Genomic DNA, 13,766 nt, shown 5'->3' on the forward strand with positions numbered 1-13,766 from the left:
ATAAGTTTTCGAGCCACGATGAAAAATTCAACGGAATCATCTGGCGCAAAGGTCACATCGCGAGAAAACTAGACAGTAGTCTCATAATGTTTTATGATCGATGAAAGCGGAAGACTATGATCTGAATTTCTCAAGATGCATCGATTAAACTTTGACGTGCGGTCGTTAAGAAATGAAAAATGGTCGCGTTGTATGCTCGCGCGGGATGTAATGCAATACGGTAATGTAATAAGCCTCTGATATATCTATAATGAATGATGATAGACGATAACGATCCTATAAATATTTCGTGACAATGTGTTTTCAGAACAAGGATACTTTATGATATTATTTTATGAAAAGCCATTGTGTAAATATCGATAAACTGTAATGGTTCCGGTAAAATTGATAATTTTATGATAATTTTATGATAATTTGGTATGTTAAAGCACGATCTTGTCAACTTTGGGACGTGATTACAAAGGCTCAGATATATTCGCTGACTGCGAATTTTCTCTCAAAATACAATGCATAACGCATCGCGAGACTGAAAATCGACCGAAGACGTGGCATGCACGTCTTTACAGCGTTTTCCGCCGATAACGCGAACCACGACCCAGTCTGGGCGCGCTGACAACGCGCGTATAAAATCGACGATAGCGAACTGGACAGCCGCCAGTCTTGCGAGAGCCGCGCGCGAGAGCGGACGTCGCTCGTTTTACGCCGATGCGGTGCCACGTGAGGGAAAAGCCAGGAGGAAAACTCGCTCGCGCGCAGCTTCAATAGTAACAACATTTTCTTCCCGTTTCTTCCCTCCCGTCGTGGACTCATGTTATCGCATCGAGCGACAGGAATGATGTGGGCTGCGCCGGAAGTGCAATTTTCGGAGTACTTGCTACGTGTCTAGATCGTGATATTCCATTCGATTGAATTCATTCGTAGCAAAACGAAAAACTAATGCGTACTGATTTTCTCGCGAATCTCTGACGCAAAACAAAACCAAAAAAAATTGTAAAATTAGTGTAACAAAGAAATCAAAACTGAAAGTGCAAGCATTTACTACTTTATTGATGCACGACGTTTGAATGATAAAAAATGAAAATTGATATCTTATTTACGAAGCTAATATAAATGTAAGACTTTTCGTTCGTAAGGAAAAATATCGCAAGAAGTAATCACGCAATTACAGATACACCTGAGTGTAATAAAACGAACCTTTTGATTAAACAAACGCCCCTTGGAAGATCGAAGTAAAGCAGTAACGGAATTGAATGCTTCTGTTGAGCGAGCTGCGTGGTGGCCGTTTTCATTGCTGATTGCGTTTACTGAAGTGTTAATCGAGACCATACTCGCGAGTGATCGCTGTTTCAACGGAGCCGAGTACCAGCGTGTTTGAGCAAAGCTCGAAAACAGTACGGAAGAAAGGTGGACTGGAATTCCCCAAAGGCGCAAAATCATCCGAGGCTACTACAACGTCCAGCATCTCGCGCAGGATATTTCGCGGATATTCTCGAAAGGTTTACGCACCGACAGATCCAGAAAATACTTCCGCGAAGGTGTGAACACAGCTATTATGAAATCCCCGAGGACGCCGGGCGCTTAGAGTTACCTCGCGGTTAAAACTTCCACTGCGCCTGAAACGAAACCAATTCTTCAGCAGGTACTCCGGAAGAATCCTCGCAATCTTACTCCCGCGTACTTACTTTGCTGAAAGTTTCGCGCCCTACAGCAACTCCCGTGAAAATGCGAAATCCAGAATCGCGGAAATCCTGTTCGCCAACAACTTGAAAGTATTACGTGCACTAAAAGCTCATTGCACCGAGAAAATAAAAGTTGCATCGCTGCTAATGCATACGTAGAACTCGCTCAAGAAATTTGTATAAATCGCGCAACGATTATCTTGATCCTTTACATCAAGTTTTCTATATCTTTATCCGAGAAAGTTCTATATCTCTGCGTCAAACGCTGAAGTATCAGAACTCTTTAAAAACACACATCAAGTTATCACAAAGTTTTTAAGGCTTTGATGACGTAATCTTCAATTTTCCTATTCTCCGTTCCGTCCCACGGGAGGCATGTGACAAGATTTATCACGTGAAATCTCCTAAGCTTTTTGGGTCGGAGGCAGTCCCATCGTAAATCGCGCGATGCATCGAACACGAAGGAGCTTCGAGAAAACGAGTGAGAAGTCCTGGGAATCGTAGGCTGCGGAGGAGACGGAAAACGAAGTAATCACGAAAGCGAAGAAGGAAGAGAAGAGGCAATTGCAAATAACAGGTAGACGCGAGGAAACGCTCCAGGAATGCCGTGGATAAAGTGTTTGGGTGGTGGAGGCGGAAAGGCCAGGAGGGGCAAGCCACTCAGCGTCAGTCAACCGATCCACCTGCTTGTCAAGGTAAGATTCCCCTTGAAAAGTTTTCCGCGCGACTTTCTCGCGGCGAATGTTATGACAAGCCAAGCGAAAATTCGAAACTCACTGTGCGTTTGGTTCGTTTCTATCAAAGAATTTTTCGCAATGTAATTCTTCGCGAGAGAGCTCCTTTATAGGAGTTTGTTGTAAATATTACTAAAATGTAAATCCTCAGAAGTGAAAAGCGGATTGCATTTAAATGATATAAATTTGCTTGCGGTGCATGTTAAGAAGAAAACTTTCTTTTGGAAAATAAAATGAGTTACAAAAGCGATATTTTTTATCAAATTCTTGTTGATATTGATATTATAAAATTAACAAGATAGTAAAGGAAATATTTGTCGTGATACTTCGTAAATGAAACGTTATTACATATGCATACGCATTTAGATTGATAAACTTTCCCGTATGCGTTGTTTAAAAATAGATGCCTGTTGAAGACATTATAATCGAATGCATAACAAGACGGAGAGTGAAAACTGTGATACTGGTCCACTTGACCTATCCGAGATGGTGGCACATGGCCCCGCACTCTTACGGTTATCAATTTTTTCAACGAGCGGCTTAAACTAAACGGAGAGTTATCCTGGTACCCAGTTATGTTTTATTGGTATTCGTAATTATGATATATGGATGGAATGTAAAACGTTCCTCTTATATTTCATGAAAATTTGGTTCACTCGATTGGCTCGTAATGCCTGGAATTCAAGTATTGAATATTTGATAAAATACCACCATACTGGAGTATATTGTAACTTATAGTAGCTATTGTTCATACAAATCTATTGTAAGATTTAAATTTAATTTTTGCAACGGAAACAAACACGTAGTTACTAAAGAGACTTACTTTTGTTAAAAAATGCGATTTAATTAAAAAACAAACGTTTTATCTATGCTTTGACATAATTTTTCTCGGACCCATGACGCCTCCAACATTGTCCTTCCGAGAAGCAATTTTTTAAAATCAACTCGCTCATCCTTAGGGCCCTAGCTTAGTTAGCGATAAGTCGCATTATTTGTTCGCCGCCACACTAATCGTTCTTCTACTGCCATCAGTTTTCTTGTTCATTATCGTTGACCATTCTTCCCACGAATATTGAGTCCGATAGAATCGATAAAATAAACTTAAACGAGACGTTTATGGTTCATATCTCGTTCCTAATAAGTAGTACGACTTACAAGAGAGAAAGAAACAATTCCCAATGTAGTGCGTTGGGAACGTAGGAGGGTCACCGACTTGAGGCGACTATTAGGCAGTTTCTTTCAGCCCAGGATGCCGTAAGATCGAGAGATACGAAATCTCGAAATGACGGAGGGGCACTGCGGTGGTCAACATATCTCTCTTCCCGCCGGCTAACTGATTTATTAATTCTCTACGACGGCCCTTTTCTCGGTTCCGGACCGCTTCGACGGACACCCCGCGGGTACCGTCATCGATTCAACGATATCTCGTGCACGACCTAGCAATTAAATCGGTAATAACAGACACTGCGTTAGCCACTTCTTAAAATTACAATAAGCCTCAAGTCGTGATATTCGTTGCACACGCTCGAATAATTTTTATGTAATATATATATCGCTTTAACATTTCTATTTATATTACTTTTATTGCTTTGCAGTGCTTGGAAAATCAACATTGATGTTTTCGACGATTATCGAAAAATAACAGAGATTATTCTTACACAAGTCACGTTACACAAATTTAATATAGTTCATAACATGTATATAACAAGAAGTCAAATATTTCGTTTAAATATATATTTTTCTGTGAAATCTGTTTATAACGTGAAATTTATTTATATACATGCAAGAACTATATCAATAATGTTATTCTGAATAATTTATAATAAATAAATATATAATAAATTATAATAATTATAATTATAATAATTATAGAATAAATTATAATAATTAATTATTAATTTAAAGCAAACGAATTTTAACAACTTAATTTGGTGATTAGTTACACCTATTTTATTAATAGCTCTGAATTTACGAAATATCTTTGTACAAATAGAACATTTTTCCAAGCGATGGGGATTAAAATTACAATCCAGGAAGCAAAAAACGCCTAGGTGGCACGAAACTGCATTCGCGCGAAGATCTCGTGTTTCAGGTTTCTGGTCCCTGCATACCACGTGTATCAGACAAGCTGTCCTAACAGATATGCACGTACACACACTATGAAAACACAACGTCATTTACGAGCTGTTTCACGTCGACGCGATGAAAAGAACGTTTAATTGACGACTACGCTAATTGTACATTTCAATCGAGTTCAATTTCTGTGCAGTTAAGTCGTGAAAACGCCAGGCAACGGGAGATAAATTAATTCGGGCACAGTTCATTACGTGATCAATTCACGTCATTCGCTTCCGTATTTACATCTCATTCGCAGCGGCGCCGTCACGAAACGCACGTGCGTGTGGTCGCAAAAATAAACGGACTGGGTAATCAAATGTTGGAATTGCTTATTGTTGAAAATACGGAATAATGAAGATTTCAACGGTTTGGTTTTCAGTCAATTGCGATTTGCTGGAACTAGCAAGAAAAGTGAAATTAAAATTAATTTCGATGAACGTTTACGTAAGACTTTTCAGTTGATTCGACGCTTCGGTTTCAGTAAAGCTAATCGCAAACGGAAATACGCTGATCGCCAGATCGGTAAAAAACGCTAGACATTAGAGGGTGGGCAATTAAATAATACTAAGCCACCCCGTGGCGGCATACCACGGCATTTTAATTAAAGCGGCACTTTAAATGCGATACGATATTCCACGGAACGATTACAACCAGAGTACCTATGTAGAACGAACACGTGAATGCGAATTATCGATGTATGTTGTAGAGATGTACATGTACGACAAACAAGAGAAGTAATGAAATTTTATGCTTGCAAAAGCGCTATTTATTAATCCAAATGTTTTTTAAGTTTTTTTAATATTTTAAAAGACGATATATATTTTCGCAAATGTAGAATGTCTCATGTGACGATTCAGAGTGTTATTTTTATTCTGTGTGTTATTTTTATTCTGAGCTAATATTCAAACTCTGTGTGTCCCAATTATAAAAAAACAGTTGAAGAAGTAAAATATAAAATGTAGAATAATATAAAAAAAAAAAAACAAAATAAAACAGAAGAAAATAGAAAATATTGAAAGAAAAGGATATAGTACAAAAGTGGAAACTAACTGCTGAATTCCGTGCTAATGCAAAAAGTTCACGTGGAAATGTAATTCTTCGCTGACATAGAAACACCTCGTAGAACAAAGAAGAATTGCGCGATCAATTGGACCAGTCCAATGAACGAAGATAGCGTGTGAGATACTCGCGACGAGAAAATGCTTTTCCCGACGCGTGTATCCGCCGGTGCTTTGAATCCGGTCCGACCACCATGGCTTTCCAACGACGGCGCGTCGGCGTTTCTGAACGCTCGTATACGAAAGCCGCTCTCTGTTATTATAACCGTACTATTATCGGTACCGACGCGCGGACGTACACCTGCGTGCGTGTATGCACGCGCGTACGAAATACCGCCCACCGTCGTGCACGATCTTTCGCGATGTAAAGACCGGCAATTAAATTAGCGGGCCCTCGGGGCCCGGCCGATTTTTCCCTTCGCCTACACTGCGATACGCTCCTCCGTGGAAAGTTGATGTTTCCTGCATGCGGGAGGATGCTTACGCCCGTGGAATTTTAATCGATTCTTCGGATATTCGTATGACCAATCGCGAGATGTAATTACGCCTCGGAATTCAAATGGCATCCAGATATGTTAATGATTATGGCGACTTAAATTTGAGAGGATGGTACATAAATGACGAGGATACATTTAGAATGAAATGGTTTATGGCTCGAAGAGAAACGTTTCTTGAATATCTCTTCGTTTACAAAAAGTGTGTTAAAATAGTTAAAATAGTTAAAATATTATTATACAAGTTACAGTAGTTTCGCGTGAACTTTTCGCTGGATAACGCGAGTCTTTTGATCTCGCCACGGACGTATCTTGCCATTAGAGATACGTCTGGGCTGAATGATGTTTTAAGTAATTTTCTGTTACGTTAGCTTTGTAAGAGTTCAAGTTTTCAAGCGTTAGCAAACGAGTAATGCAATATCTTTCGAAAGGTTAGATCTCTTCGCACATTGTCGATTCTACCTACGCGCATGAACTCACTCTGTTCGCGGTACGTTTACTCCGGTCTTTGCTCAATACCTTATGTTGTTTGCTCTTCGCACACGTATTTTTCTTACACCTCTCGTGGGCGCTGTCATAATATTACCTTACTACGTAGCTTTTCCTTGCCTACCTCCGAAACCGGCACAATTGTAACGACTCGAACGGCTTTCTTATCATGGATAAACCGAATCTTAAAACCAGAGCCAGGGTTCGTATCAGCAATTCGAAATCGGCAGGTGCACATGCAGAACGCGTAATTGATGGGTGCGCGCAATCAAGTCGATGCTTGATGATCCAGAGACCACGATGGTTACATGAGTTTCCTAATCCTCGACGCGAATTGCAAAGCCTGCGGGCCAGCGAAATCTCGCAAGCGTGCCTGCTGACCTTTCGATGAAGATTATCGTGTCTGCCGGAGTTTTCAGGAATCGATCGATCGTAATGTACGATTATGACAGGTTTCAACGGATCCAATGCTGTGCGGAATATAGAAATCAACCGCGCGATATACCCTTTTGTCGATCCCGGTACGGGTCTTTGACTTCGATTAATCTCACGTTAGGCGCAGTTCACGTGACGGAAATCGTGCCAATCCTTAAAACTTTGATACTATTATTTCTACTCAGTCTCACTTCTTTTTTTCGAGAGAACATGTATCTTAAATTTCTATTTTTTTCAAAATTGTACTTAAAAATTTCGTTCCTGCTGATGTTCAACGAATTTTCCATATTTTTTTTTTGTTGAAGATTGGATGTTAATCATGTCTCTAAATTCAGGACGAATCGTTCTAACGGGATTTGAACAAGTCAGTCAATTACTCAGCGACTTACCCTTGTCTTATTTTTGGCGCCGGAGACGTCTACAGCGTTTCAGATCGCAGGGACAAGGACTCCCTAGTTTCCCAATATAAAGGTTAAAAATAACGAAGATATTCTTTGTTTATCTTAACAGCGCCGTAGTCTCCATGGATTTAATCCGCCAATCTCGTCGTATATATTTTTATACCATCCAAAATTGCGAAGCATGCAAATATCATAATGTGTAGCAATTATATTACACAAAGAGCTTTCTTCAATTATTAAAACTTACATGATGAAAATATCGAAGTCATATAATACTACTTTCATATTTTTTATTAAAAAAGAGTGAGAAATTCATAAAATAAGTTTGATACATAACATATAAATATAATAAAAACATTAATTTGAAAAATTAAGACATTAAATTTATAAGACTATACACATTTGATAAAATATTATCTTGTGAATATTATTCAATAAATAATAATAAAAACGGAAATATATATAATTCTTAGTATTAAATAATTAAAAGATAATTTTATACTAATAATGAGATCGAACGATATTAATGAGAATGCAACAGTAACTCTCCATAAAATGATTGCATCGCTCTTGTTTAAGATTAAAGCTGTATTACAAGTGACTCTCGTTTCTCGTCTGCAATTAAATTGAATTGCAAGCTTCAAGCTTCCGAACGGGGGCCAAAGCGATTGCGTTAATAAATTTCTTCCTTGCTGCCACTCCGAATGCTCGGCGTTCATATACGTTTTAATTTAAAACGTCAAACTGAGAGATTTGCTTATACATGTAATAAATTGAATAATGAAAAGTCTTATAATAATGACCTAAATACTAATGGAAATATGTTAAACAGCTTTTAAATTGTAAACGTTCATCTTATCAACGTGAAAAATCAACGTGATAAAAGTTTTAAGTAATGTTCGAATGTTTTAAAAGTATTTCTCGTACGCCATAGGTTACGCTATTATTATTAGCTTCAACTTTCCTTTATCGCTAGTGAAACTAAAAAGTTTTCATTATGCATTCCACTGATAAACTTCAATAAGGTGCAAGGAATTATGTATTTTGTATTTTACCTTGTTTGAATAAATAACAACATCTATAGATATATGCGTGTATGAAACTATTTGATTTTCTTTAAAATGTGGATTTGGTTTTTTACAAATGATAGTCAAGTGTTTGTCTCGCCACGCGCAGAGCTACCATTTTACGTCACGGATTAAGTGCGAGCGATATCTGGCGGAAAGAGTGTGACAATGTTGAAGAGACTCTTAACGAGCGTTCAAGTCAAGGAGAATGAAGAAGAGGAAGAAGGAACGGATAGACGGACACAAAAGAAGATTAAATCGGACAGTATCGCGACTGACGTCTCGGAGATCTGTGCCAATTGCGATGACTTCGGCCGACCTCTCGAGATTCCTTAATTGCAGTTGCACGACGGTGCGCAATTAAAAGTTCCACAATTAGGACACGCGACGTATTCTCGCGCAGCATTGTCTGTGAAGGGTCAACTTTCCCAGTGAAACGGTATTAGGTCTCTTCGCGTGAGCGGCATATCCGAAGATTATGTCCGGAGAAAGTTCTGGCCTTTCAATCCTTTTTTTGAATTTTCAATATCCGCCATTAATCATGAATAACAGTACAGCTAGGATGAAATTCATTCTATTATAATCGGGAAAATGCATGGTTCATGGCGAATGTGTCTCTAGATGCTTTATTCTCTTAAACTTTATGTACAGAATTTAGTTTTAGTTACGTATTGTAAGTGCCTTACAGCTATTGAATATCATATGCATTCTTTTTAAATAAATGTTTTACAATATTATGTTATATTGTTGTCGTGTAGCGACTAATGTATTCCAATTGCCCATTGTCATTATAACAATCAGTTAATGAAATTTTCGATGGTTGCTTTTTATTCTTATGTATCATTGTTCGACGACGACAACGAAGTCGTACGCCTTATTGTTCCAGAGGTTAATTGATGTTTGTGGGCAGGAAGTATTCCGTGCCAATGTCAAGCATTATAATAATGCGCGACACGCTGTGGGAATGAAATAATGTAGCTTTTATCGTATGACTTAATTGTGATCACACGTAGATTGCATTAGATCGTTCATTGATCGCAAACAGAAATAGAATCTACTGATTATAGCTTCTAAAACACTCTCACGGCAAGATTTACAGCATGATACATATCTCTCGCATAATACATACGTTATTTCGTAAATAATCACATACTGTCGATATCGATGTGCCTATTGTGGCAAGTAAACTCTTATTACTCTGCAATAAGTCAAAAAGGTTTCATTAAAATGCATACTTATGTACAATTCTACACAAATAGATATTTTCTATTTCAGACAACCCCTAATCACGTCTCATAATACGGTATCATTAAGGCTGGGCGTGCAAAATGATTTCTGCTATATGAATTATATGCCTTTAACAACGCAGAATGACAAATTCCAATGGCGACCCCATCATTTCTCCTCGATCTCCGCGATTTCTCCGACTGGATCTCATGCCCTGTGGAAAAAGGACGGCCTGGTGTATAAATCTTCGAGGCTGGACGTTGAGCGATGGCAATAAGGAAGCCATGAAGCGATGGCAATAAGGACCTCTATGCTCTACGCACAGTATCCAATTGTTAGCTTATTGTTTTGAATAATTGATACACCACGTCGAGCCATTGGCCTTAAAGGACTCAACAGCTCCGTGTGTGGCGCATGACGCGCAATTAATATGTCAAAAACAAAGCTTAAGATGCATTCGTATCCATAATCATCGTTTTAAACTTTTCTTGGAACGTGCATTTGTTAGCGATGCGATTGTTAGAGTACGTAATTTAGTTTCGACGATCAATAAAAAATATCTGAAAATAAATTTCGCTGAATTTAATCATTGCATTATAAACAAATTTTTTTAGTTTTATGGGCTGCTGTAATCTAATTGTAATTACTACATATAATTGTTCACACACAATTCTTTAATCCTGCAATAACTGATTGTCTTTTTAAAAATGTCATTTATATAACTATTCATATTTTCGTTGCTTCCGTCATCAACCTCGTTAAATATTCATATTATTCATTAGCCTCCGCATTAACAGCAAACACGTCACACATTCCCGCGCGAATCTAATGTGTATGCGGTTTGCGATACGGTTTGTGGAATGGTGGCAGCAATATAGCAATAATAGTCCATCAGACGAATATTTCATATCAGCAAAAACGCGAATCCGAGAACGTCAGCGGTGCGCCGCCGTGCATACGCGCGCAATATGATAATTCGCCAGACAATACCGGGAAATGTCAAGGAGTAAAGCGGCGTTTTCCTCCGCTCGATTCTTCGCGAATGTAAAGCGTTTACGATCGACCTAGCTCGGTGTGGGCAAAATCTTTCGCAAACGACAATGACGTGCTCCAAGTTTATGATCGGTTAGCTGCGACTCTTGACAAAAATAATTTACGACTGCACGTTGTGGTCTTCTCTGCTCTTGTCTTATCCTGTTGGCCTACTCTCGTGCTTCCTGATCGACTAAAATATCTTAACGTGTCAGCGAGCACGCTTATGTTTATTGAGCTGGTGTCATTTTGTAAAGAAAGATATGCGCTGATAGCGTGCAATTTTTGCGAAACGACTTGCAAGAGTTGGCACGAACGGTTGGCTCTAATTACGTACGTTAGGGCGCATTTTCGATCGTTAATTTAGATTGATGGATAACAATGCTTGTCTCGGTACCGCCAAAAGATCAGTTAATCGGAGATCGTAAAAACCGATCTATGAATATTAAATGAGTTTCTTAGCGTTCGTGAGAGCTGCCACGCAACTGTCAGACGCTTTTTTCCGTGGATTGCGGATAAGTCGCGGTTTATCGCGCGATTATGACTCGAGACTTTGTTTATATGAGAATCCAGAAGTAGCAGGGGAATGATATTTCTAAAAATATCATGTCATCACGATTTCATTAATAACATTGTTCTGTGTCTTGTAAATGAATAATGGAAAAGAAGAACATGATTTATTAATGTAATTGAATTTTGCAAAGATTTATCGCAGAAACATGAAAGCAAAATTATTATTTGAAAATATTTTATTTTCAAATTTATTTTATTGAAACACGATAATAGTGCTAATATAAGTCGTAAAAAATTATTTTTTAAGTTTTGATGTATTTTCTATAAAAATTTATCAGTAGTTATAATAAATACATTATTTAGATTCTTTTAAAAATCGAGAATCGTATACTAACAAGTGCAGGATAAACAATGCTGTGAATTATTTTCTTACGTTGCGTATATACCACACACACGACAAGTTCCTTGATTGCTTATTAGATAAATCAACAATGTGAATAGAAAATAAATTTATACACGTCCGCCTGCTTATTCGAAGCGAAAACAACGGCCCAGCTCGATCCCGTGTAATCACATTTTCTCTTGTCCGTGCAGCTTCGGAAAGCACAATTGCGTCGTGCATCGCATAAGCAGATAATATAAGCGAACGAAATCGTAGCATAGCAGAGCGAGCAAATCTCGCGGCGAAGACAAAACGGCACACGCGACCTCGACTTGCTGGAGCCCTCAATTATATTTTCTCCAGCCGAGCACCAGAATATTTCCCGAGCTCGCACTCCGTTTCCGTATCCACGTCGGCAGCGATCGTCATGATCCCCAGTAATCAGCTCGATGAACTCCCCTCGTCGCAACGGTGAGGTGAGCGCGGGTCGCCGCATGATTTCTGAAGGGAACGACGCCGGTAATGAGGACGAGCCCGGAAAGGAACTTGGAATTCGTCGCACAGAGTCGTGCCTATGCACCGAGAGTGCCAGCTGCGACTGCCGGATGAAATAACCAAAGTAATGAATAGGTGCTGTCTCTTGCGTGCGCGTACAATTAACGGCACATCCGAGGTGGAGAATGCGAAGACTAAGGACCTCCACGTCAGTGAACAAACCGCGGTAGTGGTCCTTTCCTCCTCTTGGGATGCCCACGCGCCCACCGAGGAAAGATAAATGTCGCAAGTCGACGATGATTTCGACAGGCAGTCCACTGATTTGCTCCTGATAGCGCTGGACGAGATAAATGAATTTTAAGTGGACATAATTAGGGCGTTTTTTCTCCGGGCGAGTTTATTAAATTTAATATAACAAATGAACAAAAATGTATAATAAATGTATAATAAATAAATCTAATTAAAAGAGAAAACATATAATAATATTGTTGATTTTTTTTATCCATTATTCTACAATTATTGCATATTGTTATCATAGCCAAATCAAAAGAGGATCTACAATTCTCACGGTTTTGTTCTCATGCAAGACAACGGCGACATTAGTTTTGTTGCCACCGTATATATTATAAAGAACAGAGTTGCTGCGAAGAAACACGGAGTAAGGCGAGAAATACGGTCTGCCATATATGAGAGGGTGAAAGGTGAAGATCTGTTAAGGGTGATATAGTGAAGGCGTTTAGCTAAATCGATCAGATAGGGCTCTGCATGACTCCTCGGTGGCACCCTCGTATGTCCCAAAGCAATGTCTTTCTTTGAATTATGAGCGACACGCACCTGTGAACCATCTTCTCCGATCTGCATTCTCATCAGTAAACTGCGCGCCGCGCTGTAAAAGGATCTCCGAGTAAACGAGTGAACGTTTTCCCGCGTTATTGCGAAATTTAAAAAATCTCTTTTTTCAGATACAGTTAAAAAACATTCCATTCGCCTTTTCAACGTACGCGGAATAATCTACAACCAATTAGTCTGTGAACCTTGCGTATATATATCTCTGATTTATTTCTTCATTCCCAGTTCTCGAATTCTTACATGATTTCGAGATTTCTTTATTTTTCTAAGAAATCTTGTACTTTTCCGCGCATTAAATGCTCAACCCGCGGAATTAACACTTTCGAAACGCAGCATCGCTAATAAGCCTAGCACTCAGCAATGAACAATCAATGCCGCTAAAGGACAGATAAACTCTTCAAGACTGAAAGTATGGATTGTATAATCGTTTCCAGAATTATAGAGAAGCTCTTAGCCAGCCGATTTATCGTCGGGTTACGATGCCGACCGGGCGTTTCACTTCATCAATGATATCGGGCGAGCTATGAGCCCAAGGATAATGGGCGACTAAACGATAGACCACTATTCGGAGAGACCAAATATCAAGGTGCGCGCAATTTAAGACCACTTGCGTTAAATCCTTGGAAAATACCTCTCGTCCCAATCCCTCGGCGTACAATTCTCGGATTACGTTTACTCTTTGCTCGATGCTTGAGGAATTAAGATAAAACGATATCTACACGTTTGTAACAAAAATATATACTTATCATTTCAATTAAATGAGTAGAAATTTTAAATATTAATTTAAACAGTA

The 13,766-nt window shown here is 38.9% G+C and overlaps 1 protein-coding gene across 5 annotated transcripts in view; it reads left to right on the forward strand.

The window, feature by feature from the left end:
• LOC105279293 (tensin) overlaps positions 1 to 13,766 on the forward strand; it is a 161,423-nt gene continuing 147,657 nt past the window's right edge. For 2 of the 5 annotated variants that reach the window (XM_026971411.1, XM_026971412.1), the window contains exon 1: positions 1 to 2,374. In XM_026971411.1, coding sequence (XP_026827212.1) covers positions 2,282 to 2,374 — 93 coding nt within the window. In that variant the 5' untranslated portion in view covers positions 1 to 2,281. The remainder of the gene's footprint in view (positions 2,375 to 13,766) is intronic. The other 3 variants (XM_026971413.1, XM_026971410.1, XM_026971422.1) reach the window with 3 other exon arrangements.

This window comes from Ooceraea biroi, chromosome 7 (genome assembly GCF_003672135.1).
Source record: "Ooceraea biroi isolate clonal line C1 chromosome 7, Obir_v5.4, whole genome shotgun sequence".
NCBI classification, from domain to species: domain Eukaryota; kingdom Metazoa; phylum Arthropoda; class Insecta; order Hymenoptera; family Formicidae; genus Ooceraea; species Ooceraea biroi.